The sequence below is a fragment of the Artemia franciscana genome, chromosome 2 (assembly GCF_032884065.1).
Source record: "Artemia franciscana chromosome 2, ASM3288406v1, whole genome shotgun sequence".
Taxonomy (NCBI): Eukaryota; Metazoa; Arthropoda; class Branchiopoda; order Anostraca; family Artemiidae; genus Artemia; species Artemia franciscana.
Window position 1 is genome coordinate 42,475,019 of NC_088864.1, and position 25,870 is coordinate 42,500,888.

The window sequence follows — 25,870 nt, forward strand, 5'->3', positions numbered from 1 at the left end:
TATTAAAAAGCAATTACAAAAAAACTACTTTTGTCCCAACCCAAACCAGAGCAAGTAGTCCCAACCACTTATCCACCACCACGTCAGGGTGGGTGTACCTGCCCCCCCGCATCTCCTTGATCTGCCACTGATTGGATCTCTAGTTTTCTAACATTTTGGATTTATAACTCCCATCGGAATAACTAAAATTGGCTAAAAATGTTAAAAAGAGATATTATAAGAGTGATTTTGTCGGTTAGGAATCATGCAGTTTACATCTAAAAGTTTGCAGAGAACATACAAATAGGCTGATGATATTGGAAGCATCGAATAATATCTAGCAACAAATAAAACTAGAAGACCAGATTAGAAGGCTAAGCATAGTGGGTAATTTTGTTTCGAGTAGTATATTGCAAATTTGTCACTCAAATACCCTTTTACAGCAACTACCAGCTAAGCAGTGAAACACCTAAACTTGCACACAGCGGGTTGTTCCTGGCAATGAAACTTTGAGTGGTTTCTTCTCTTTATAATGTAGGACAGAAATCAGATAGAAAAAAACAACATTCCATTGAATTTCCCTTTCAGCACTATTTTTAAATAGAATAATTGCCATTATTAAAATTGCATCCAAACTTTTTAATCCTAGTTTACCAAAATATATGCTTAGCCCGAGGTTATTTTGAAGGGTTTCCTTTTTGTTGTTTCTTTTCGAATTTGCTATACATTGCATTACGAATCAACTTTTGATTCAAAATATGCACCAAAATAAAGTTCTGCTGAACCTTGTGTAAAATCTAGGAATATATCTGGCTTTAATAAGAAGAGTGGGCTGGGTTCAATTTTTGGGTAGCAGACATTAGGGATAGAGTGTCAAAATGCACATCAAATGTTATCTTCTAAAAATACACTAGAAAAATAATTAAGACGACAGAAAGATTAAGCTCATTTTAACTGTAGATTTATGTCTAAAATGTTCTTTTTTTAACACATAGGCTGGCTAAGTTTGTTAAAGGTCATTGGCGCATAAAAGGGGAAGGGGTGGAGTTAGAAATTTCAAAAAACCTTCCCTGGACACAATTTATCTAAGACAGCAAAATAATCACCATTCAAAACTTTACTACGCCCTACTTTTCTCATATTTTACTTATTTGACATTTTTTGAAGAAGGCATGAAGCCATAAGTATATTTTTTCTAGAACTCGGAAACATCATTTTGCTTTTCTTTTAAATTTTGCTGAGACCTGAATAATGTTATAATATAATATTTACTGTCTTAAAATATGGTTTATAAGTCCAATTTTGTCACGATATTTCATCAAAAGAACTGAACCAACAATTACGCTTATTTTACGGAACAAACCAGCACAGAAGTAGTTTGTTTTTCGGCCTAATAATACTATTAATTGTGTTAAGATGAAGACAACATGGTGTTAACACTTCATTTAGTAATCAAAGGAAGAATTGGAAGCTACTTGACTTTCCAAAGTTGAGAAATTAACAAATAGCCTACAAAAGAAGGTAGAGACACAAGTGTAAAGTACCTGATGTAAGGAAGCTGATATGGCTCAAAAATTTCAGTATGATGAATCTGGATCAACTTTCTACTATTTTTTGCTGTCCTTTTTGGCATTAGTTCTTATACCTCTCACTTATTTTTTCTGGCCAAGGAAAAAACAAGAAGGTAAGTGTTGAAAAAATTTAAGAAAAATTAAGGAGAGGGATGCATTTGAAGGAAGCTCTTAAAAATTCTGAAAATAACTACAATAATTTTAAATATACTAGCCTACCATTCCTTTTTATAGCCTAGACTAGCCTACTAGACTATCTCAATCCTAAAAGTCCAATGCTTTCCTATAGCCTCTCTCCCGTAATTGAAAATTGTATAGGCTATCAGTATAGCATAGTTATTCTTCAGAAGGCTGCACCATGCACTCTGAAAAGTAGACATAGGCCTATTTCAAATATTTTGTAAAATACTAAAACAAAATTTCTGCCAAATAGTCCCTTTTTTGTGAGGAATTCTAGGCTACATTATTACTTCAATATGAAGAAAAATGTTTCCAAAAGCCATTATATTTTAATGAGTGTATATGGTAACTATGCTTCACCTGGTGTAGGAAGGCTATCTACAAGTGAGACAATTTTTAGATTTGGAAAGATTATGAAAAAGGCATCAAGTAACATGTTCACCTTGTCAGTAATGTCATTTTGTTTCTATCTACTGATCTTTAAAGCTTACAATCTGTCCCCAAGATTCTCATCTGCTACTTTCTAAGATATACAAAAGCCCATCATTTAGGATGATGTAATAATATGATCACCCTTTCTAAATATGATCACTATTGTTGCACTTATATCACAGTTCCCCTCCCTATTAAGGGAGATTTAGTTTTACTCTATTTACAAATGTTTGCTGATTTTATTTTTCAATTGGATTTATCTTACATTATGAACACAATATTGATGAGGTAAAAAACAAACAAGAATACTGACAAAACATTCAAATTCACTAACTTTTATATATTGCCTAGATCCAGGCTATAATCATATCAGCTTACTGGTTAAACTCTTTGTAAGGAAGCATGTCAATGCAATAAAAGTACTAGTATTTGATTGCTTATTTTATAACATGTTTTATGTTTTCTTCTACTGTTCTCCACTTTCTTAAAACATTTCAAATAATGTTTTGGCAAGTACTTAATACTCTACAACACTCAAGAAGTGAAGCTAGGTTAATCAGAATAAAATATACCAAAATATGATTAAGACATAAGATTTCAGTAACAAAATTATGGAAGCAGAGAATGTGAATACAAAAGAGAATTAGGGAATATAATTCTAAATAAATAAGGAATGTGAATGTTGCCCAGAATGCATTAGGCTATATTAAATACCTAAACCAACCAACTCTATTTGTTTAATATTTTACTAAAATGAACCTGCATAAAAGATTATTTTATTCAGGCTATACTGATTATCTCCACTTACAAATAGAGAAACTGGTTTTAAACAGATTAAGAACAACAGTGTGGTAAATAATGCTCCCAATCAAGGCAAAGATACAGGAGTACAAACTGGATTCTTCAAGTCTTAACAGGCTTCCATTATATTACACATCAAGAGAGAAAGATAAAAAAAAATACTATCAAAGCTATATATAAGACCATCAGGGGAGGGAGGAGTGGTAGTATAAAATTAAGGAGCTAATGGTATGTTTTTTATTTCTTTAGTATGTCTTTTTTCCTAGGGAGTGAAAACCAATAAATATTTACCAAGATGTTTTATTAATCAGGTTATCATGTTTTCTTCCATTTTCCACATTTTTAAATCATTAAAAAGAATTATATCAATAATTGTATTGTTCACTAAGACAAAACTAAAATCCATTAGAGTTGAGAACACAAAAACTTCCTTAGCAAAGAGTAATGACATCTTGATGGCATGTAGCTTAACAATGAAATATATTGTGGGGGCTAAGTTTAGACCCATCAGGGTGAGGAGTACATTGTCAGATAAGGAACCATGACATTTAGAAATGGCAATGAAGTTCTAGTTGTGGGACTAGTTTCTAGTTGACCTTAATTTTGGATTTTCAGTTTCTTTTTCATAGGCCATTGTTTTTGGAACCTGTTGCTTCAGCAGGATTAGCTGTATCAAGGGTTCTTGCCCTAAATTGAAAAAAACATTAAATCTTTTAAAATTAAATAAAAATTAAGCTTTATAAATAAGGATAGATTAACAATATGAAGCTCAAAACTCTTTGCTTATACCTTATTTGAATAGTAAATGTATACCTCAAGATTTCACTTTTACAATACAAAGACTATAAAAGTCAATATAAGGTCAGCACCTTTTAGAAAGAAAGGAGTAGAGATCAATACTGAAAACACATTCCTGGGGGATCATTGGGTAAATATATACCTAGCTGCATTGCTGTCATATGGACAAGATGACTTTACTACTCGATGCCTCTTTTTATGCTCTTTCTAAATATATAATATATATATTCTAAATATATAATATTCATTCACTTATGATCGATATTAATCTATATTCTGTTGTTCTACATCAACTCATTTTGTCATCTCAATTAATTTGTTAAAAATGAATGTGCTACCTCTTGCACCTTCTAGCACTCTTTTTGAACATAATAATTGCTGCTCTTCAAAAGCATCCCCCCTCCTAATAGAGCTTTAGGCTGCTTGTAAAACTTTGCTGATGTAGGTTATTTTGTATGTTGACCAAATCTTGTATTATAAAGAAACATTATTATTTTGGTATTATAACACCAATAGGTATGAAAGATTATTTTGATTGTATGTGTTAATATAAATAAGCTCATAAGCTAATGCAAAACAAAAACATTAGCAAAGTTTTCTGTGTAGAATGGGACATTAAGGGGGGGGGGGGTGGGAGCAAGATCCATTTGCAATGGTAGGGATTAGTGTATTTGGAAAGAGTGTTAAAAGGTACATTAAGTGGTATTTTCATCTTGTATCCAGCAAATATTTAAGAAAACCGAATTTTTATGCTTTTTGCAGGGGTCTATGTAAAACTCATATGTGTATCTAATGCCTAGATTGTAAGAGATCTGTAATACTATGTGGGAGAGTGATACAGATAAAATCCTGAGAGATACTCCCCCAATCCACCATCAGGCTATAGCTCAATTCCTGAGCCTTTTCACCTTGCTCAAATACTTTCTGAGCTGGTAAAAAGCTATAATTTTATCCAAGCAAAGTAGTTGAAGGGGTTTTCAACCTCATGTTTCAATTTTTTTCTTACTTGTAGGATGTATCACTACTTTTTAATCATTACTTTCTTTAGTGTTTAATCAAAACTTGTATATCCTCCCAAGGAATTAAACACCAGCCAGTATAAACATGGCTTTCACTGTAAATATTGATAGTTTAACAATCAACATGCTTAAAATCAAGAAGTACTGCATATAAATACAATCAAAGCTGATCTGTATGGAAAGGGAGGAGGACTTACCTGAGTATTGTTTGTAATTCAGTAAAAGTAAACTATAATGCAAAGCACCATATGGTTATTGACTTGGTATTTAAATTAAATAAACAAGAACAATAAACAACATTTGATGATAAGACAAGTAGAAGAGATGAAAACACTGACATGATAACTGCTTGAATTTGGATCAGCTAAAACATTTTCTTCTGTATAGTAAATACAGTAATTTTACAGAGTCAACATCTAAGTTGATGTAAGAAATAAATAACATAAAAGGATTGACCAAATAGATGAAAATTGTGACATAGTATCTACTACTATCTTTGTCTTGTTCAGTAATTACAGCAGTTTTGCAAGCTGGAAACAACCATGCAAGCTAGAAACAGAATAAAGAAACCAAAGAATAACGAAATCTATCAAGTTTAAGGGCCAGTCAAGTGAATATATAGGGTTGACATGTGCTATTATTTTCAATAGGGAATCATACTAGCGTCAAAATGCTGCTTCCCATCTAAACCAAGCCCAAGTTGAAATGGGTTATAAATAAGTAGGTTGTGCTAGCCTGTTTGCTGCATTAATTTTTCGCACTATTAAATTGGCAGTCTATTCCACCCAGTAGACTATCTTTGTAAACTACTTAATCCCAATTTGTTTAGCAAAGTGATATTGAATCTAAAAATTGTTTATGTAAATTCCTATGTTGTACTTAAGATTTCTATTTTATTGTATATTTGTAAATTCCCCCATGTCTGAAAATGTACCTCCCCTGAAATGAATTTGAGCTTATATGGTCTTCAGCTCTGTCACTCCAAAACAGCAACATCAAACCAGAAAAAATATAGTAACTACAATTTATGGACATCTGGTTTAGATATAGATTAAGGGTGTGTCTAGGAAGAAGACCATAGTTCCCCCTTCCTTTGGAAGCAAGATCTAACTATGCTGCTTTGTAAACATGTTGTTTTGGATTAAAGCATGAAAGAACAAAATATATATTGGTAAAACCTAAACAGTAGTATTTTAATAAGATGATGAGCTGAGTGGCTGAGAACCATAGTTAGTTGAATAAACATTATCAAAGTTCCACTAACCTGTTTTTGATATGGTGGGCTATAGAAAGTTTAAGTTCAGAATTAGAAAAACGTTTTAATAAATATAAGGGACCAAGAAAAAAAAACAATTAAAAAATGACAAGGAGTAAAGGTCCTAATTAAAATTACAAGCACTGTATAAACTGTAGATACTCCTCTGAGAGGTGGCTGATGACAGTAAAGGAAAATTACATCAAATTAAAAAAAAATCCTGTTTTGACCACATTTTATATGTTGCTTGTGTGAAAGAACAGTGGAAAAGAAATAGCAAACTGTTTTGGTGAATATTTGATTACTACTGAAAGTGCTCTGTATTGTGCATGTGAGAAAATATTTGTAAAATGTTTCAGGCTTGCAGGTTTTGATGTATTATCTAGGGGAGGCTCTTAACTGTAATTAAATCTAAAAACTATTTCCAAAAAACAAGTCAATCAAAGGAAAGTAAAGAGCTACATTAAACCAACAATGAGCTGAAATAAAGTTAAATAATCTTCCAAGTGTAAAACTACCACAAATTGCCATCAATAAATGTGAAACTAAAACAAACTGAAATTGCAATAAATAATAGAGTCAAACTCAAAATGAGCAAAAATTAACATGAGTAGTACAACCCCCATGCCTTCTCAAGACCAGAACATAGTTTCCATCTTACTGAAAAAAAATGATCATGGAGTTTTATCAATTGGATATACATATGCTGATATTTATTCCTTAAGTTCTAATATTTTTTTTTGTTTATGAAAGTCAAAAGAGAGAAAACATTCAAAAGTGTATTTCTATATCCCAAATTCATTTCTGTTCCTTTTTTATTCACATAAAAACAAGCAACAAACTAAACAAAAACAATGTTTTATACCAACTATCACCTCCTGTTTTTTTTTGTTTTTTTAGACCCTATCCCATCCAAAATGCCAGTGAAACATGTTAATCTCCTTTGTGTCACAAATTTCTAATAGTCTTAAGTAGGATTTGCATATTTCAAGGATTCTGTATACTCTAGACAAAGGATGGTCAAAACAAATTTTTTTTAACTGGATTAAAATGGCAGATTAACTCTGATATGGCTAAATGTTGACATTATATTCACTGTGAGCAACAAAGAAATCTTTGCTGGACCATGTAAAGCTGAGAGGAAGTGGGCCATTCCAGATAGCATTTGGAGATCCTATTCTTGTGGCATATGTGACAAAAAGAATAAAGACATATGACCTAGGTCACAAGATTACATTCCATATAATTATGCAATTTTGTTCCTATACCAGAGGCAATTTTTTTGCTTCTGCTATCTGAAAAATGTTGAATATTGTTTTGTGAATTTACAAATTAAACAAAGTTGAAGAGAAACAAAGAAATAAAGTAAAAAGAATAGGGGTGTTAAATGCACCAGGATCTGTCCACAAGTATTCCCCAAGTATTTCAATACATGTCAATTTCATGAAATACTTTTTGTTAGAAAGTATTTCAAAATTATGGCAACCATACACAAAGTGCTTTTTGGCTTAGTTTTAAAGTCACATTTAGTTTTAAAGCTTAATTAGCTAAATGCACAATTGTGGGGGTTTGATATACCAAATATCCCAAGAAACATAAGCCTATTTACTGGACAGAACAAAATGGTTGTTTCAAAATATTGACTGGATATGTTTGGGAAAATGAATGGGCATAGGAGGAGAGCTGCTTGACCTCCAATCTCTTTTGACTCTTTAAATGAGCATTAGATCTTTAGCATTTGACCAATCAAATTAGCTCATTTAAAAGTTTCTATGATGTTTCTAATTATTGTAGAGCAGTGTTGCCTATGATATTGCTTATATCTTCTTTTGGAAACCTGCATGTATGTAGTTTTTTTTTGTTTAAGTAAAACTCTCCCTAAACACTCCCTAAAAATTTTACCTTAGTGTCATTAGCATAGTTAGTTAGTTACAGTAATTCTAGTGGTAGTATTAATAGTATTTTCTAATGTATCCTCTTACCAACCTGTGTAAGTATGGTCTGTTTCGATTTACTTCCATACAGTTACAAAATTTCTAAATTTGTAACCTTAATGCCCTTAGTTTTAGTAGCAGTAGAAATTAATAGTAGCAGCCTTAGCTTTAGTGGCACTAGTAGTTGCAGAAGTAGTAATAATAGTAGCAAAGTAGAAGTAATGAGGGAAGTTTTAGCTTCATACAATTAGCCATTGCTATGACATTGCTGATACGTCTTTTTGATAACCTGCATACTCATACACTTCTTGAAATTTTCATATCAATGCTCTTACCCTTACGAGCAGTTTAATAGAAGTAGTAGTAGTAGTAAATGTAGCAGTGATAGTAGTATGAGTAGTAGCATGCACATATTGCCTTTTGTTCAGGTAATCTTCCCATTTAAGCATTCTCTTAAAGTTCCAACTTAATGGCCAAATCAATTCTTGATATATGCTCTTTTGACAATATACTTGCAAATAGTTTCTTTCGATTATGTTCAAATTTCCTCTCAGTATTGTAAATGGAGTAGTTTGGTAGTAGTGGTGGTAGCAGTTGTAGTGGTATCATGCAAAGTGCTTTTTCTATCATCTTCCTTGTTATTTCCTGAAAGTTCCAAATTAATATACTCAGTCATTCCAGAGTTACATCCTTTTGACAATCTATTTGCACAATATGTTTTGATTTACTTAAATACTCTCCTTAACATTCTCTGAAAGGCTCACCTGAATGCCATTTGTCTTTTTGGAAAGCTAAGTTCAAACAGACATACCTTTTCCAATAACATGTACCATATGTAAACAATGAACAAATTGCCTTGCCTACAACTCATGCCCTGAAAACTGTGGGAGGTTGAAATCCCCAAATACATAATTAATGGACTTTTGAACAGTGCTGAACAAAATAACTTGCTTAAAACTATGATTGGATGTGATTTAGGAAATGATATGCTTGGGGGAGGTGGTTGCCCTCCATTCACTTTTGACTTTTAAAAAGGGCATTAGAGCTTCCAACCTCCAAGATCTTCCAATGATCTGTTAGAACTTCCTACCATCTATTATTTAAAAACCTCATATGCCTCAGGGTATAACTTACAACCCTTGCTACTTGGCTCCTGGGGGTGATGTACACCCTAATGGCATTGTTGTATGCTCTATGGGCATTGTAAACAAAGTGTTTATTTCAAAATTTGATCATTTATGTTTAGGGAAAAGAGGGTGTCAGAGAGGGGGAGAGCAGTTGCCCTCCATCCTTCTGGACTCTTAAAAGGGATCTAGAACTTCATATTTCCAACCAAATGAGCCTTCATTAAAGCTCACACAACCACACCTTCCATAAAAAATCTTATATGCCCTGAGAGCATAACTTACAACCTTTTCCCCCAGACTCTGGGGGCCTTGTTGTGTGATCTTTGGACTATGTTTTGAACAAATGGCTATTTTAAAATTTCTATAAGATATATGTGGGGAAAATAGGACATGAGACGGGGGGGGGGGGCTAGTTTCCTTTCAATTACATTGACTCTTAAAAAGGGAACTAGAACTTCTGATTTCGAATTCAATGAGTTCCCTTTGAAGTTTATTTGACAAAATATGTGGGAAAATTCAGAAGTAGTAAAATGCAGTCCAAGCCACGTGTCATGATACCTGAGGAACAGTGGTTAAGACATTATTTGAAGGTCTTCGGGTCTAAAGATACTCTCTTGGAAAAGGAATTTGATGAATCGCGTCTTGATTTACTGCTGAAAAAGAGAAATTATTTTTTTATATCCGTGAATGACGTTTTGAGGGCTGTTTGCCAGTTAAAGGTTAACAAGGCTCCAGGTGTTGATGGTGTCAGTGGTAATCATCTGTGCAATGGTTCATCGCTTTTGATCCAGCATATGCAACTACTTTTTCAGATGTGTATAGATAATGCCACTGTCCCCAAATCGTTTTGTACCGGAGTCGTTACAAACATCCTGAAGAAAGGAAAAAACGCAAATGAGTGTGGAGGCTGCAGGCTGATTACTGTCTCAAGTACATTGAGCAAGGTGCTGGAAAAATTGGTCCTTCACGAAGTTATATTGAAGTGTGTGATAGACTACAGGCAGTTTGGGTTTCGAAAGCATCTCGCCCATAAACTTCTGAAGCGTATTCTTGCCAAGGCTGATTCACTTGAGTTATCTGTACATATATGTAGTGTTGACATTTCTGCTGCATTTGATTCAGTAATCCAGTCTGCTGTGTTCCACACCTTGCTAGATGCCGGTGTGAACGCCCATATAGTAGCTATGTTATCATTTTGATACTCTAATAGCTATATAAGAATGAAACTTGGGCTTGAAAAACTCAGTGAGCCAGTTAAACTAAAGAGAGGACTTCGACAAGGTTCCGTCTTAAGTCCGATATTATTTAACACGTTGACTTCTAAGGTTACAAAACAAGTTTCTGACGGGCTAAGATTTGATACTTGTGATTTGAGTTTAATAAGCTATGCTGATGATTTACTTATGTTGAGTTTCTCATTGATTGTACTGCAGGATAATTTAGTTGAACATGTATCTGGTTATAGTGCTATTGGTCTACAAGTCAATGGCCAGAAAACTGAATTTCTGGTTTTCAGCTCTGCGAAACAAGAGGCACCAGCACCAACTGTATCCGTAGATGATGCTATTATCGCACCGTCTTCTTCGCTCAAATATTTAGGACTTCGGTACGGACGAGATAAGAAAACGACAAGAACTCTTTGCCTTGATAGCCTTGTGTCTAACCTGCGAGTGAGCTATGCTAAACTAGCCCCGATAAAGTATTCTTACAATCAGCAAATTTTGGCGAGGATGTACAGAGCAGTGGCATTACCACATGTCCTTTACCTTTCCCTGCTTTGGGAATGGTTCACAGAAACAGAGAGACTAAAAGTTAGGTCCGCGTTTTGTAGATATTTGAAGTTTTTGATACGCATACTGCTATTCGAGAGAAACTCATTTCTTTTGAATAAGTATCAAATTCCAGATCCCTGTGAAGCTGTGGCAGAACAGGAAATTAATGCTAGAAAAGGTGCCCTTGAGCACCTTTATGATTTCCTGCCGTTGCACGTCATATACGAGCTATGAATATATATAGTGAATGTAATCTAATCATTTAATCTTGTAGTATTGTTTTTGCATTTTTCTTTTTCCTTTTTATTTTTTTTCTTTATACTCCGCCATGTTGTTGTTCTGATGGTGGGCTAAAATAAACTATCTATCTATCTTATTTGCCCCTGGGGCATAAATAACAACTCTCGTCCTGAGAGCTTGGGGGTTATCCTCAAAGACATGACTACAGGGCCTTTCAACTATGCTGAACAAGATGGCTATCTAAAAATTTTGATTGAATGTAACTGGGGAAATAATGAGTATGGGGGGCTGGTTGCCTTCCAATTACTTTCTAGGTATTAAAAAAGGCATTAGAACTAATGATTTCCAATCCAATGAGCCCCCTCCGAAGTTTATACAACAACTCTTTCCATAAAAACGTTATATGCTCCCAGGTCATAACTTGCAACCCTTATTCTAACGGCTGTATGTGTGTGGGGGGGGAGGGTGTAATCTTCCAAAGACATAAATAATGGACCTTTTAACTATGCTGAACAAAATGACTATCTCAAAATTTTGGTTGGATGTATTTGTTGAAACAATGGGCATGGGAGGGCTGTTTGTCCTCCAATCACTTTTGTGGATTAAAAAAAAGGTACTAGAAATTGCAATTTCCAATTGAATGAGTCTTTTCGAACTTTCTATGACATCACCCTGTGAACGAAGTGCCCTAGTTCCCCCCTTCCTCCCCAAAAATAGCAAATATTGTGCTCAAATTACTCTTTACTTAGGCAACGCTATTGCGCTACCTATGATATTAGTTGAATAAAAAAGGGGAAAGATACTTCCAGCAAATTGTAGAAGTTCAAGAAAAGAGTGGTATAAAGCTATGGTTCTGAGCAACATGTCTGTTGCTCAACAAATACCAATATACTACATATCAGTATAACTGGAAAGAGAAAATAAATACTAGCCTACTTTTAATTAGAAATTTCTACCTTATGTTTGATTTCTTGTAAGTTACTAAAAAAAATGTATAATAATGTGGTTCTGCTCTGGTATGTAGGAACTGTGTTTTTTTTCTCTCTCTCTCTTTCTTACTGCAGATTTATAAAACAATTAAATTAAAAAGAAACAGTTTTTTTTTAAATGAAAGTAAGGAGCGACATTGAAACTTAAAACGAACAGAAATTACTCCGTATATGAAAGGTGCTTTTCCTCCTCAACGCACCGCTCTTTAGGCTAAAAATTGACTCTTTCTCTTAACTCTACTTTTTAAAACAGTAAAAAACTTTAACGTAAAGAGTGGAGCGTCGAGGAGGAAAAGCGTCTTTCATATACGGAGTAATTTCTGTTCGTTTTAAGTTTTAATGTCGCTCCTTACTTTCATTTAAAAAACATGTTTTTTTTATTTAATTTCTGGACGTTTTTGAATTAATGTATGTTTTGATCTTGGCGCTCCGCACATAAATAATTTTTTTTTGGCTAAATGGCTTTCTGATAGTTTTAATCGGAAGATTTTTAGAAAAAAGGAGTGAGGGAGGAGGTCTAGTTGCCCTCCAATTTTTTGATTACTTAAGAAGGCAACTAGAACTTTTAATTTTTTACAAACGTTTTCATTAGTAAAAAAATATACGTAACTTACGAATTAACTTACGTAACGAACTTCTATATTCGTATGTTTTTATTGCGTATATGAGGGGGTTCACCCCTCATCGATACCTTGCTCTTTATACTAAAGCTTAAATTTTGTCCCAATTCCTTAAGAATGACCCCGGAATCACAAAGGCCATAGAATAAATAGTTGAAATTACTAAAAATACTTCAGCGTAAAGAGCGAGGTATTACAAGGAGAAAAACCCGTCACATGCGTAATAATATCTGTTCGTATTAAGTTTTAATGCTGCTCCTCACTTTCAGTAGAAAAAACTTTTCATATTTATTTTTTCATTTTTTTTAAAAATAATGCTAGAAAATCCTGCGCCCCCTTCATTGAAATTCTCTCCCCCCTGAAAAGTTCCTCCATGGGAAGATCCATTCCACATTTTTGTAGATAGGAGCTTGAAACTTCTACAATAAGGTTCTCTGATACGCTGAATCTGACATGTGATTTTCGTTAAGATTGTATGACTTTTAGGGGTTGTTTCCCCCTATTTTCTAAAAGACTAATCTTGATGAAACTTATATATTTAAAATCAGCATTAAAATTCGATTCTTTTGATGTAACTATTGGTATTAAAATTCCATTTTTTAGAGTTCTGGTTACTATTGAGCCAGGTCGATCCTTACTACCGTTCGTTACCACGAACTGTTTGATAGTCACTTGTAATAAATAGCTGTAGATAAAATCTAGAATCCCTCTGTGAATCATTTTTTGAATGAAATATCCATGTATAGTAAAATTTTTGGGCAGCTTATATTTATTTAAAAGGAAGAAGAAAAACAGAACAGTGTAATGGTCCTTATGGTTTTCTATTTTTCCTTAGATCCAGAAAAGAAGATCAAAGAATGTAGCTGTGATAGATGTAGAATAAAGGATGGACTCTTAGAGAAGCAAAAGCCTTTGAAGAATTTTAGACAGTATGTAATGTAAGTAAATTTTGTATTCTCAGGTTTTCAAATAAGAACCTTTGAGTACACACATGTACTTCTTTTCTTTTTAAACCGAAAATCCATCTCTGAGGCGATTCTATATGACTAATGTTGTTTTCATCTGTATCCTTAGTATAGAGGTGTTCTCTTTTCCAAAAAGCAAACAATCTTCTCCTTCATCTTTCCCTTATTCCAGTAACAGCTTGTAGTTCTCATAAAACGGGAGGTAATTTTCAAGTTTATTAGGTAAATTTATTTCTGTTTGCCTATTTCCTTTATACAAGTTTTGTTTGTCTTCCAAACAATTTTTTTCCAAACAATTCTTCCAAACATTTTGTTTGTCCTTCTTGCTTCCAAGTCTAAAAAGAATGTTAGATCATATGTTGACAATTTTGGATTTATCATTGCTTTCAACAGGAAGATGTGTCATAATTTAGAGCAATTTTACTTGCTTCATATCTTGTTCAGCACACTACCATCATAACTTTAATTCTCTGGATATTTTTCAGGATCTGGAAAGATGTCTGTTCATCTGTTTAGACAGAAATGCAGCTAAAGTTCTAAAAGATATTTTTTGTTTGCTTTTATTTTTACCCTGATTTTCTTTAATGATACAGATTTTCTTTGGGAAATTATGTTTTTAGTGCAATTGAATTCCCAAAGAAAATGATTCACTATAGCTGAGCCTCTCAAAAATACTAATGCGTCTCATTGTAAGTAAACCCTATATGATCAGAAGAACCACTTCTGGCTTGAGGTGTTGTTTAAGTTTGATGCCAGAAATCATGGACAGATTGTGTTATGTTTTAGAATGGCTACTATTTTCAAAGTCTAGGCCAGATTGCTATTAAGGTCTCTGAACTGGTTTCATAGGGTGGACTTCAGTCTCAAACGTCAATCAGGGTTGATTGATTTCTCCAATATTATGAATAAAATCTATATGAAGAAAATTGATAACCTTTGCACAGTCCACTTTGCCATAGTTGGTTCAATAGATGAACCTGCTAAAACTCAGTCACATATCCCCTAATATATTAACACTAAAGCAAATTGGACTGTTCAAGAATAAGCTTAATGATAAAATTCCAAGCCTCATCCAGGGATCATATATTTCAAATATATCAACTGACACACATGCTAAAGTTTTGGCAACCATACCAACAAATGCAGCTAATCATGCTATCCCCAAGACAAAACCTAGAAAAATGACCCCTAAACACACTCCCAAAGCATGGTAATTCAATGAGTGCCAAAATAAATGGAGAACAAAAAAAGTAGCTGGAAGAACATATCTGAAAAAACACTCTCTTGCTACATATTTAAATACATTACAAGCTCAGGCTAATCTCAAAAAGGCTATATTAAATGCCAAATTTAATTACTGGAATAATTTTGCAAATAGTTTATCCAGAGAAGCACGTAAGCCAATTATACATAAACTCATAAGCCACATCTGTGGGGAAAAACATTTCCCAGCCCACTCCAGTATGAGGTATTATATAAATAGTCATTATGATAGGGATAATGAAAAGAAAAACTTTTATGCCACTTTTTTTTATCCAATAAGCTATACCATCAAATAATAGTAACAATTCATCAAATTCCATGAATCCCATGTACTAGCCTCGCCCAGACTCAGAAATAACCGAACCATTCACAATTTGCGAACTGAATAATGCAATGCAACACATTAGGACTTAAGCTACTAGTAGCTACGACAACATACACCATACATGGGTAAAAAATCTCACCCCTTCATGCAAACAGGGACTCCTAAATTGCTATAATCATGCAGGGGATACTTCTTCATTCCCCAATGTTTGGACATGCTATTAGTAGCCTGTTAATTAGGACTCAAGCTACTAGTAGCTACGACAACATACACCATACATGGGTAAAAAATCTCACCCCTTCTTGCAAACAGGGACTCCTAAATTGCTATAATCATGCAGGGGCTACTTCTTCATTCCCCAATGTTTGGACATGCTACTAGTAGCATGTTAATTAGGACTTAAGCTACTAGTAGCTACGACAACATGCACCATACATGGGTAAAAAATCTCACCCCTTCTTGCAAACAGGGACTCCTAAATTGCTATAATCATGCAGGGGCTACTTCTTCATTCCCCAATGTTTGGACATGCTACTAGTAGCATGTTAATTAGGACTTAAGCTACTAGTAGCTACGACAACATACACCATACATGGGTAAAAAATCTCACCCCTTCTTGCAAACAGGGACTCCTAAATTGCTATAATCATGCAGGGGCTACTTCTTCATTCCCCGATGTTTGGACATGCTACTAGTAGCACGTTAATTAGGACTTAAGCTACTAGTAGCTACGACAACATACACCATACATGGGTAAAAAATCTCACCCCTTCTTGCAAACAGGGACTCCTAAATTGCTATAATCATGCAGGGGCTACTTCTTCATTCCCCAATGTTTGGACATGCTCGTCCCTCCCACCAATAAAAAAAAATAATAAACCTAAATATGACCCAGAGTCTTACAGGCCTATAATGATTACTCCTGTGCTGCGAAAATTAATGGAGAAAATGATTTACAACCGTCTCTTTTAGTTTGTTCAGAAGAATAATATGATATTTCATGCTCGAAGTGGTTTCAGGAAACACCATTCCTCAACAGATGCTTTTATTTTGTTAGCAAATGCCATAAATGAATCTATAAAAAAATAATGTCCTAGTTTCCGCATTCTTAGATTTTGCAGGGACATATGACAATTTGAGCCACCAGATCCTTTAGCCAAACTTGCAAATCTTGGATTGCCTCCAAAGCTAGTATCCTTCATAAAATCTTTCATTGGAAATCAAAGTTTCATTGTTTGTGCAGGTTCAGCCTCCTCACCCAAAACTGCAACAACAGAAGGTCGTCTACAGGGTGCAGTCCTGAGCTGCCTATTCATCTCCCTATTTCTCTGGGACATGAACCTACCACACACCAATTTATAATATGCTGATGATCTGATATTATGGGTAACAGGAAATACCTTTGAGATTGCACATTTAAAGTTGCAAAAGTCACTTTTCTATTTGAAATTTTTTCTTAAAATCCTGATTAATCCGTTGCACCTACCAAGTCAAAAATCATCCAATTCCACCATAAGCAAAAAAAAAAGTTAATGCAAAACTAATGCTAAACTGTATAATCATTCCAGAGGATAATCAAATAAATTACCTAGATCTTATACTTGACCAAAAACTTAATTTCCACCTTCACATCACAAATACAGTAAAAATGACTATATGAAAATCAGAGTAGTAAAAAGACTACTATCCACACCCTGGGGTTGTAATGAGAAAACTGTACTCCAATTTTATAAATCACATATAAGACCCTGTGTTGATCGTTGGCCCATTGTTTATGGTACTTCTGCTAAGGCCCAGATGCAAAAAATTGAAACAACACACAAAGATATAGTCAGTCTCATATTTGGTCTTAGAAAACCAACAAGTACTAAGTTACTGCTTTCTGAGAGTGGATTATCAACAATATATGATAGACGAAGATTTCTTTTAATAAAGTATCTGAAAAAATTGAAGTCAATAACTCACATACCCTGCATGACTGGTTAAGAAATCCATCCGTGTATAGAGGCATTGCAAATGAATTTGCCAGTACTCAGAAGGAACTCCCAGTCCCAGCAAAGTCTCTTGCACCTACATTCCAAGCACCTTATGAATAATCAACCTTGGATTCCAATTAACAAAATATTATAATTTATTCTGACTCTTTGTCAAGGCCTAGAGCTGCTATATTCAGGTTCTCAGTATAAGATGGATATTAACACATTTTATTGTCTTAGCATTATTAACACTCTTGCTTCAAGAGGCATAAGAACATACCTTCAGTATGTTCCAAGCCACTCAGGTATAACTGGTAACCACCAGGCAGATGAAATTGCAAAAAAATACTCTAAATATTGAACAGCCAAGTGGAAGACCAATCAGCATTAGATACATTTATCGCTGGAGATTATGAGGAAACCAAATTTATCTCCCTTCCCCAATAAGTACCTTTCTAAAATTTATCATAGAATTTGGTCTGGGTCAAATGGGCTAAATTCTCTTGCGTTTTTGTATCAGTTTCCTAATTCAAGTGGCTCAATTCCCTCATCCTCTCTTTGAAGACACTTCAGTATAAAAAATGAAACAATTGACCATTGCCTATTTGAATGTAATATGCTGACGTCTGCATCATATACCCTGCAATATGAACTGTTAAAGTGCTTCAAACACCACAAAATCTCGCTATCAGCACTATCAGCAAAAAGTCTAGCAGACCGTACCTGCACACAGAGCACAGAACTCAATGTATATCCTCTTATATTTAAATTCCTAGAATCAAAATATTTACTGCAAGATATCTAAGCAGATTCAAGATAAATAAGGAGCAACCTTTGCAGTAGATCATTTCAATTTACAGAGTGAGTCAAAAGGAAAAGGGCTAAAAAATCTGGACTGAAAAGCCTACGTTTGCTGAAATAGAAGAAGAATTCACATAACTAAGAAAAACTATAAGACATTTTCATGAACTGTGCAACTGAGCACTGTAGCCATTTTTTTTATCGATATCAGAAAGAACATGGGACTGGCAAAAATGCTGTTCTAGTTTTTGCACGAAGATTCTTTGTTGTTTGTTCTAATTCTTTCTTGTTTTTTTATGCTTATATTAAGCCTTACGCAATTCAACTTTGTCCTTGTGACAGGCTCATAAAAAAAAAATCACAAATAGTGTCTAATTTCCACACTTTTGTTTCAGCAGTAGGGTGTTACAGAAAGATAATCTAGTCTCTGATTTTTTGTGTTTATGGAAATAAAAAAAAACTCACCACATTTCACAATTTGATGTGATTTTGGCTTATTGAGTAATACCTTATTGTGATATTTCAAAGAGGTTTTTAATGTATTCAGCACTGCTTTGAAGAAATTAGGAAACCTTAGCCTCCCTTCACCCTTTTATATATTTATTTTTCAATATTTTGGTTATGTTGGTATTTATCATTAAACCTCATTTATTGGAAAAATAGTAACATTCTCAAAAGCTAATAACCAGCTTTCAAAATGTTATTCTTTGGCTACATTTTTTTTTATTTTTTGATAATATCTCTAGATTCAAAAGATTTGTGCCAGGATTAATTCCAAAACTGTAAATCTTAATATTATTGTATTAATTGAAATCTTAAAGGGATGAAAAGTTTGTCATATTGTAGATTCATCCCCTGTTGATGACTACACGAAGTTTGGAACGTCTGATTTGTTGGAGTCAATTGTTTGATTAAATCACATTTGAGTGGATGGCCTAGGAACATCTGAGTCAAATTACAGTGGTGTAGCAGACCACTCCTTGTCTAATATCTTCTTGAATATGGGTGCACATATGGTATTTTAAAAGGTTATTCCTCAAATTAACCAACCTGACTCCAAAAAAGTTATTGTAGGTCGTTTCATGTAGTATGTGGCTTGGGGGCTGGCTTAGTGTATGCCCCCTATTGTTTTTATTGCTATTCAGCTGAAAAGGGTAGGGTGTGGTGTACAGCCTAATTATTCTGATGCTACCCATATAACTCATAAATCTGTTTTTAGTGATTTATTTTTCTCTTTTAGTCAGAGTATACTGATCTGTGGATGGCTACTTTTGGTATTTGTTGCCTATAAAGCTCAGCAGTTTGACTATGAATATGCTAACTTCGATCCATATGATATCCTTGGTATAGATATTGGAGCATCAAATGCTGAAATCAAGAAAGCCTACAAGAAAAAAGCCCTGGTCTATCACCCTGACAAAGAAACTGGAGATGAAATGCTATTTATGAAATTAACAAAAGGTGAAGATTTATTTGCTTTGATAGTACGAGTTTAATTTATTATTATTGGGGCAGAATATTAATAAGAATAAAAAAAAAGTTAATCCCAAAATAAAACAAATATGTAAAAAGACAATTAAAGGCCGAGATACCCTAAAATCCAACGACAATAAAAGATTTTTTTTCACCGTATATGTTTCTAACTGCATCTGAGTTTTAGATGATTAACCACTATGTAACATTCTGCTAGATTTTCTCAACTTTTACAATTACATTAATCATAGGTGCAGACAAATCTGAACCTGGGTGGGGAGAGGGATTAAAATATTCTCGGAAGGAGGGTGGAATCACAAACACAAAAAAGCTTCATTAGCAGGTGTGAATTTTATGAATAATCTTAAAAAAGATTAATTTGAAACGTCAATGGAAATATTACGTTTTTACAACCCAAACCGCAAAAGTGACCTCTGCAAAATTGAAAGAAGATTTTTCCTATCAATACTCTGTTAGTAGGGATTTATTACCAATTGTCCAGGTGTGTAACATTCTGACTCCAACATATGGGTTTAATACAAAAAAAAACTAATTGAAAAATCTTTAAGTAGCAATTAGAAGAAGCAGAGTATAGTTGGATGTACAAATGAAAAGAGACGGATAAAGTGGATGGTTCAACATCTGAAGAGCATTCTTGACTACAACAAAGCACAATCAAGAAAAAAACAAACAATAAAAGAATAAAAAGATATGCATTGGAGAGTTACGTTTCGAATTTTAACGGAAAAGTACCACAGAAAAAACTTCCCGGTTTTATTTACCAAACGAGCAAAAAAAGATACCAAACGAGCAAAAAAGATAAAGTAGTAATCAGGTTCCAACAGTCAGACCGAATTGGTGTAGCAGTGACACCTAAGAATTTGATCCATTTACTAATGAAAGTATTTTTAAAGAACGTCAAGACTTTAGCGTAAAGAGCAAGGGTTGGGGAAGGAATAGGTCCTCCAACATATCCGGAATAATTTCTCTTCATTTTAAGTTTTAATGTTGCTCCTTACTTTCAGTTGAAAAAAACTTTTTTTTTTAAATTATACAAGACCTAATAGTGCAATGGTTAGAATACTTGCCTACGATCGTAGTATTTCGGGTTTGAATGTTAGATAAGACAAAATTATTTTGTTAGAGAAGAGTAAAGGTCTTTTTTGATCCCAGAGAAGAATCAAATGGTCCCAAAACAGATTGGTTTCCCATGAATTGATGTTTTTAACTCATATTTTTAAACACACCAACATTTTTCGTTTTTAAGTTTATAACTTAGACCAATTTGATGCCTGTGTTCCGTAAAACCCAATTGTTTTACGCCCCTCGTAAAAAGAAATCTGCTTTTTAGTCCATTTTGAAAACAAGTTTCAGTATATAATTATTCGTTTGTTTATTTTTTTCTTTTTATTCCATATGCGTTTTTTTCAAGTTCGTGCAAATATACATTAAGCCTAATAATTGTACGTCTTCACGAATTACATTTTCTTTTGATGTTTTCTTTTTAAGGTTGTTTATTTTTTATTTATAGATAAAGTAGAATTGATACTGAAAGACTTTACTACGTAAGTTTCAGCTCTTAAAAAATTATGGATTCATTAAGGACCTAATATAGATCTGTTTCAAGACCTGATTTGTTCGATTTTCATTTTCAGTATGTTTTGTTTACTTATGTTTGTTTTTTCTTTCTTTTTTTCTCTCTTTTTTTTCACTATCTTAGCTCTATGACTATCTTCCATGGTTCTACTGCCCTAGGAACGACGCATGGACGGATAATAGATAGACATATCTATTAACAAATGAATTAACATCATTTCTTCATTTTTATACAATCCTAATAAGGAGGGAATTAATGCCAGAATTGTCTCTCACTCAATTGAACCATCTGTCTTGGCTTTTTCTACACTTAGCCATAGCTTGATGCCCACAACTATTCCATTTTTGGGAAGAATAACTTTTTGCTGTTATGGTCTTGCGCTTTCTCCTGAAACTATGACGTGGCGTAAAGGATATGTTTTTATAGTTTCTGTGTGAAATGGTGGTATTTTAAGATTAATACTTGGTTAATAAGAGGTTCATTTTCAGTGGGTTTTAGTTTACTTTTTGTTGTTTTTTTTTCTTTCTTTTTTCTCTTTTTTCTTTTTCTCTTCTTCTTTTTTCTTTAGCTTTGTGGGAGGTATGTGATGTTGAATGTGCTGTTATGGTTTAATATTGTTTGTCGACGGTATATGGATAAATGTCTCATCTAAGCATCATTTTACTTATTTTTTGAGTTTATTTTTCTTAGAATGTCTCTTTCTCTCCTTTAGCTTACGATGCGCTAACTGATGAAACTGCAAAAAGAAACTGGGAGCAATATGGGAATCCTGATGGCCCAAGTGCAATAAGCTTTGGAATAGCTTTACCCTCTTGGATTGTAGAAAAAGAAAATTCAATGCTCGTTCTACTAGTCTACGTTTTAATTTTTATGATCGTTTTACCTGTTACCGTCGGTGAGTCATAATTATTAGATCTTTACAAAAGATCCTAAGTTTTTTCTGCAGTTGGAATTAAACTCCCTGACAGATGTTGGGTCATACAGGTAATAAATATAAAAAGCCAAATTCTTTGGGATTAATTGGGATTCGTCGTCGTCTATTCTGAGCTTGATTGGAGGGATCGATACCAATCTAGTCCAATAAATGTTTGCTTTATTGATTACTGAAATTTATTGGTGCCAAAAGTAATCCAGTCTCAGAGCTTGCTAATAAAAAAACAAAACAAAAAAAATATAAAAGCAATATTGGTTCCTTATATCCAGTTACTATTCCTTGGAACTGCGACAGATTACTGTTGTACACTATTTACTAGTACCATAAAGATAGATTATAGAGTTTTACGATTGAGGCATGAGGCGCCCGGAACCTAAATTAGCAAACAAGCAAACTTTCGCATGCAAACCGATTAGGGTTCGCGTAGCGCAGGTGCCGATCTCCTGATTCTCCGCCCTCGGCCGGGGTGCAATGCGTGGTTGGGGGCTAGTCATCCGACGCTTTCCCGTGCTTTTCCCTAGATTTCTCTAGGTACCCATTTGAAACTGGGTAAACTTTTGGCTTGTCTTACGGGGAAACGCCACTAACCCTCGTCCTAAAACCAAACAGTCGGCACCACCGAGATTCGAACCAGCGACCCTTCGCTCGTGAGTTCGGCGCGTTAACTACTTAATTTGTAAATTGCTGTTTTAACATAGGTTGAATTCATTAAATATTAGATTTAGGCCCATTGCCGAAACAACTTGTCAACTCAATAGACTATTTTAGATTATAGCATACGGGCCCCAAAGCTTCAGAGCCCAACGTATTTCATGTAATGAGTGAAGTGTCCAAATATTTGCATTAACAAATAATCATCTTTCCTTAAGGTAAAACTATCATTCCGTGATTCCCACGTGCTACGTTTTGAGGAAAACTGCAATGATTTTGTGGATTGTGGGTGATTTTTGGCTATTATCCGAACTTGCATACAGAAAAGCAAGTTTTTTTTTTTAATAGTTTTCAAGCGTGACTTTCAAAGTCAAAAGGAGTGAAAAGTACCTGGAATAGAAAAGCAGCTCTTGTCCCTTTCCATTCTATATCGTTCAAGTGATTTCTGGTGCTATACTGAAAATAATACGTTTTGAATGTTTTTGTAAAGAACACTAAAAAACTTTGAATTTTTCCTTAATGTCACTAATTTGATAATTCTACAACAGTTAACGTTTTTACCTTAGGTTTCTTTTGATTTTTCTGTTTTTGTTATTGTTCTGCCTTATATAATTGATTTTCTTCTTGATTTCCTTCTATTGCTATTTGTTTCCACCCATTTGTCACTGACCAACTCTGGTTTGCTTCATTTTTTTAACTCTTTTTTTTTTAAATCTCTGTGCTCTTTTTCTTTTGACATTTTAGTCCAAATATGTTCCTCTAAATAATAGGAGACCCGGGAGTGAATAACCCTATTGATATTGACCTAAATAAGATGTATATAGCCCTCTTTGCAATGTTTACTGATTTTCTTTTCCCCATGCTTCTATTGATGTGCGCCAGGGAGCTGGCACTCGACCCTTTCGCTTTTGAGTTTCTAAAGCCTTGTGCATCTAGTATGTCTTTATTCTAGTAAATTAAGTATATTTTTATGCTGATATTATTTGTAGCTTCTGAACTTATCGTTTTTGTGAAAAATTAAGTATGATCAACTCTCAGACCATACTATGTTCCGAGAAAACGGGTGATACTGAGGAAATGAAACGGTTTATTCTTTTGTAATACTACTGAAACTGAAAAAAAATCACTTTTTTTTGTTGGAACCTCAACCAACAATTCCGATGCTCATGCTTTCCCTACGAATAATCAGAAGTAAGGATAATTATTCTAATAATCCGTGCTAAAGATAAATTCCGCTTGAAATGGTTTTGTAGGAAAAAAATCAGTTGATATTTTTCTTTATAAATGAAGATCCAGTCTGTGTTGTTACTTTCCTATTCTAAAGATAGTGTCAGAATTTGTTTTTAAATTGATCAAATATTGTCAAAAATTTTCTTTGACACTGACTTAAAAAAAATTTCCCTTTAAGTCTTATTTTTGCACAGAAAAAAAATTAGTGTGCAGCTGCATGTTCATGCAGCTACCGTTTTTTAAAAAGAGTTTATCCTTTGGCAATGGAAAATTTTATTTTGTGAAATAATGAATGGGCATCAGGATAGATGACGTATATAGTTGAAACAGAAAAGTGATGTTTTTGGCTCCCTATGCCCGTTTATTCTGGTGCTATATTGACGTGTTTATGAAAATCACGTAAATGTAAGAATTAGCTTTGAAATGAGTCCTTAATCATCTCTCTATGATATTCCAATGCCTGCTAGTTCTGGAGGGGAAAACAACATCAGGTACTCAGACTTAAACATGTTGATTTTATTCGGTTTTCTGTCATGTTAATTCTAATTGTGTATTTTGAAATTCAATCTACCGGTTTTTATGAGCGGTTTTGAGCTCTTTTTTGAAACAACTGAATGCTTGCTTTCGTAATTGGTATTAATTTCGTTTTACTAATAAGTAATTTTTACTGTTAATGGTTACATTATACATAGTATTTTTCATACCTGATTCTTTTAGCATTATACAACTTCTTTCAAAACATATTTTTTTAAGCTATTACTGGTTATAGTTTGCTCTTTACTTGGTTGTACATATTGCTACAACCATGAGCTCATTTTTATTTCTTCACCTAAAACTTTTGAATTAGTTAGTTTAATATTAGTTTAATAATAGAGATAAAACGTAAAAAATAAGACACGAATAAAATTAAATCTTTTGACTAGAAAATATGAAGATGTTTTGTCTGCATTTGCACAGGAGGGAAATGTTCCTCCAACACTTGCACAAAGAAGCTTTTTCTAAACATCTGTATTCTTTGGCCTAGAAAATATATTTAAAGGTGTCAGCTCTTTATCCGGCTTTGGTATCTCTATTCCATTGATGCCTTTAGCCAAAATTACAGGAAACTTACACAAGAATTTTATGCGGTTTGACGGCTGAGACAATCGAAAAATGTTACGAAGTGTATTGAAGAACCACTGATTTTGGATAGAGGAGTCGTTTAGATCACTCGCCATGGATGACCCCCCCCCCCCCGCCTCATTCATTCCCTGCGTGTAGATATGACCCTCTGTCCCCTAAAAAGCTGGAAAATTTGTGTCAGCAGTGTTTTACTTACCCGTTCTCCTTATATTTGACAGGTATTTGGTGGAGTCGATCGATTAAATATTCAGGTGAGAAGGTTCTGCTCGATACTTCGCAAATGTATTACTACTTTTTCCATAAGACGCCCAATATGATACTGAAACGGGTTATCATGGTATTAGGTGCATCTGCTGAGTTTCATGTCAAACATAATTCTGAGATCCAAGAAAGACCCAGTGACAACCAAGAAATTCCTATGGTAAATATTTCTGAAAGTTTATTATAAGAGTGACTAAACTTTGATCATATTCAAAGCATGGCTAAATTGTTGTTATAAGGCGATAATAATAGTTTTATGTTGTCTAAACTGCTTATACTGATGAATAACAAACCTATAATTTATTTTTAAAAAACTTTACTTTGTAAAGATCCGTATATTTAAATTACCGTAATTATTTTTAACATAGTTACATAGTTAGTAGTATAAAATGGGGTCAATATTTTTGGAGTTGTTATTTCGGCCGCAATACATATATAATACATTTATATATTTTATTAGGGCCCAATCACCTTTTTCCATTTTTTTACGAGCCTGCAGTTGTCAGGCATCAAATAAACAATATTTTAGAGCAGACTGTAAAAGTTTTGGAACTT

General features: G+C 33.8%; 1 protein-coding gene across 1 annotated transcript in view; it reads left to right on the top strand.

The window, feature by feature from the left end:
- Window positions 1–1,420: 1,420 nt before the first annotated feature.
- The window catches only part of LOC136041966 (translocation protein SEC63 homolog), an 80,927-nt gene continuing 56,477 nt past the window's right edge, over window positions 1,421–25,870 (top strand). The window contains exons 1-5 of the mRNA XM_065726786.1: window positions 1,421–1,663; window positions 13,553–13,655; window positions 19,288–19,508; window positions 21,830–22,012; window positions 25,273–25,475. Of these exons, the coding sequence (XP_065582858.1) occupies window positions 1,543–1,663; window positions 13,553–13,655; window positions 19,288–19,508; window positions 21,830–22,012; window positions 25,273–25,475 (831 nt within the window). The 5' untranslated portion in view covers window positions 1,421–1,542. The remainder of the gene's footprint in view (window positions 1,664–13,552; window positions 13,656–19,287; window positions 19,509–21,829; window positions 22,013–25,272; window positions 25,476–25,870) is intronic.